The 3,257-nt window shown below is 43.1% G+C and overlaps 1 protein-coding gene across 1 annotated transcript; it reads right to left on the bottom strand.

Annotated features, from left to right (window-relative positions):
* Positions 1 to 687: 687 nt before the first annotated feature.
* Positions 688 to 1,797, bottom strand: LOC306853176 (histamine H2 receptor-like; the record flags this gene model as incomplete). Its single annotated transcript, XM_079390384.1, has 1 exon — positions 688 to 1,797. The coding sequence occupies one exon, from the start codon at positions 1,795 to 1,797 to the stop codon at positions 688 to 690; it is 1,110 nt and encodes a 369-aa protein (XP_079246510.1).
* Positions 1,798 to 3,257: the final 1,460 nt, after the last annotated feature.

Here is a 3,257-nt window from a genome sequence, read left to right as displayed (position 1 = left end):
TGATATATTTAGTCTGTAAATACAGTGAGGAAGATTGCAGTAGCTGAGGCGAACTGTCTGACGTTATCAAGTACGCTGCTCTTTGCAGAATTACCGGACTTGCGTCGTTCCTCTGCGGGAGTTCACACTCCAGAGTCTAACTCGTGAAGTCCGAACTACCAAGGATGCAAATCCAAAATTTGCATACTTGGTATTGAGCAACGCGTGCAGACTTAACGTTCTTAAACTTTACCAGACTATTTGCCTAATCTTCTCGATACTTTGGACCGCGATGGAAACGCAGACAGCAACAGGTCTGGGGGGAAAAAGTTATATTGTTCCAGGTAATTTTGGTGGAAAAGCTGCTTATGTTTCACAGAACTAATCGTTGCCTGGGTTGCATAGGCTATGTATATGTGGAGCAGATCTATCAAAATAGGGGCGAGACCGTTTTGGGGTAGAAGCGTGTTTGTTTTGGTGATTTCAAATATAAACATTGGCTTCCAGAAATCGCTTACCCTGCCTTTAAGTTACAGTTAATTGTATTTGTACTTTCTGCATGTATTTTTAATTACGCTGTCTTAAGGGTTCCCTGTGGGCTGCTGACAGATAGATAAATAAATGAGCAGATACAAAGATAAGACAAAACAACAGCACAATAAATTCCTTCAATCTCTGTTGTAACGGGTAAATGAACTTGTATTTCTACTACCTTTTATTCCCATTAGCTATGATGGTAACTGTAGCACCAATTGTTGTGTTGCTGTCGACCGTCTTCCCGTTTTCGATCTCTTGCAGCAGCACACAAGTTCTAGGCAGAAGCCCCGCCCTGTTTGGCAGAGGGGTGTGTCCACCCATTGGCCCCTCCTCCATTGCTGCCATTGGTATTCTCGTCCCTGTTTTACATCCTCGTTCTCCACAGAGCAACTTGGCATAAGCCGACCTAAAGTCTCTATTGAGTGTGGCGTAAAGTACTGGGTTTAGGGCAGAGTTCGCATATCCTAGCCAAAGCACCACCGACTGCACCGTTCGTGGCGGGTTGTCTTCATTGCGTATCCCCATTATTGTAAAAAATGTGAAATACGGGAACCAGCACACCACAAAAGCGCCAAGCACCACTGCAAGCGTCACCGTGGCTTTGTGCCCACGAAGGGCGAGCATCGTCGCTCCTGGCGAAGACGACGAACCCCGTTGCGTAGAAATGATCCGTTTCGCCTGTGTCCTTGCGATGCGAAAAACTCGGTGGTAGCTCCAGCACATGGCCACCAGGGGGAGATAAAACGTCGCAAAAGCGTCGACCACTGCATATGTTGGATTCAACTCAAACCGGCAGGCTCGCGCAGGGTCGCCTTCACAAATATTTTGTACACTCAAGTCTCGTGTATTCCAGCCTAGATGGATGGGTACAAATGAAACGCCCACCGAAATCAACCAGATTGTCGCTAAAATCACACCAACTCGCCACGGAAGCACTAGCATTGGATAACGCAACGGGGCGGTGACCGCAAAGTAGCGGTCCAAGCTGATAGCGAAGAGATTGAGTATGGAGGCAGTGCATAGCATGACGTCCAGCGAGATGTAGATGTTACAGAAGTGCGCCCCCAGTGGCCACTCGCCCGTAACTTGGTAAAGGGTGGAAAATGGCAGCACGAGGGCGCCCAGTAGAAAGTCTGTAACCGCTAGCGAGACGATGAAACAGTTGGTGACGTTACGTAGGCGTCTGGTCGCGTAGACAGCCAGACAAACCAAAATATTTCCACTGACAGTGAGTAGGATAAGAACTGAGAGCATCACAGCTAATACTATCTGAGATGTCATTTTGTTTGTATTTGGGTGATTTCTTCACGGTTTATCAGTAGAAAACTCTAGGAAATCAGGTGTGGTTCTGTCTGTTTTTCTGATTTTCTGGCTTTGTGAATGTTCCTGTATCTCAATAACGGCAAAATGCAAAGCAGTTTTTCTTGGTCAAGATGTTCAAAATGCAAAGCAATTTTTTGTAAGTCAAGATGTGTGATTTGTCTCATGGTTTTATTGGTAGGTGAACATTAGGAATGCAGGTGTGTTTATGTGTATCTTATTTTCTGTTTGTGTAAATGTTCCTGTAGCTCAAAGTTGTGCGTTTAATTTCCGGCAGTGCACATGGTTGCATGAGCGAAATGCATTAATGCAAACTGCAATGCAATTTTTGTAGTTTGAGATGTACAAGATGCAATGCAATTTTTGTGTTTAGCATATTTAATGCAAAATGCAATGCGATTTTTGTAATTCGAGATGTTCAAAATGCAATGCAGTTTATGTGTTTAGCTTATTTTCTGGCTTTTTCAGTGGTCCTATAGATCAGCAATGCCAATGTGCATTTGATTCCAGGCGACGCACATACTTGCATCTGCCAAACGCATCATTGCAAAATGTAATACAGTTTTTGTTGGATAAGATGTGTGACTTTCTTAACGGTTTTATTCAGCAGAGAGGCGTGTTTGTTGTGCATTTATCTTGTCTTCTAGTTTTGTTAATGTTTCTGTAGCTCAACAATGTCAAGGTTGTGTGTTTGAACACACATACTTGCATCTTCCAAATGCATAAATGCGATGCAATTTTTGTGTCGGTCAAGATGAGTGTTTTACAGTTTTATTGGTAAAGAAACTGTAGGAATGCATCTATGTTTTTCTTATTTTTTTGTCCCTGTAGCTCAAGGTTGTGCGTTTGGTTCCAGAGAATGTACATACATGCATCTGCCAAATCCAATGCAATTTTTGAAGGTCAAGAAACCGATTTTCTATCAGTAGGAAAAGACTTGGACTTCAGGTTTGTTTGCCTATGTTTATAGTTTTTTTCTGGCCATGTGAATATTCCTGTAGCTCAACAGCGCCAAGGCTGTTTGTTTTGATTCCAGGCAACGTGCATACCTGCATCTGCCAAATGCATCACTGCAAAATGCAATGCGGTTTTTGTAGGTCAAGTTGTTTAGTAAGGTCTATTCCCAATGGTCTCCTTCCACACTGCAGGGTACGTCCACCTTCTCCACTGATCCATCTGTTCATCCGTTCATCCATCCACCTTCCGTCCGTCTATATTGTTGTTCCAGACCTCTGTTAGACTGAAGTGTGTCGTCCTCTGCTGGTCATAGTGAGGTACTACATTTTCTCCTCTTTCTCCTGTTTAAAATAAAACCGAGATGTATTTAGAGCAAGGTTGTCAACCTTTGCCAAACCAAAAATAAATGCTAGACTTTTTTCAGTAACATCACATAATATATCTAATAGACATCATTGCATTAT

Source organism: Barbus barbus, assembly GCF_936440315.1.
Source record: "Barbus barbus genome assembly, chromosome: 33".
Taxonomy (NCBI): Eukaryota; Metazoa; Chordata; class Actinopteri; order Cypriniformes; family Cyprinidae; genus Barbus; species Barbus barbus.
The sequence above is the reverse complement of the archived record's forward strand: the minus strand, read 5'-3'. Positions and strand labels throughout refer to the sequence as shown.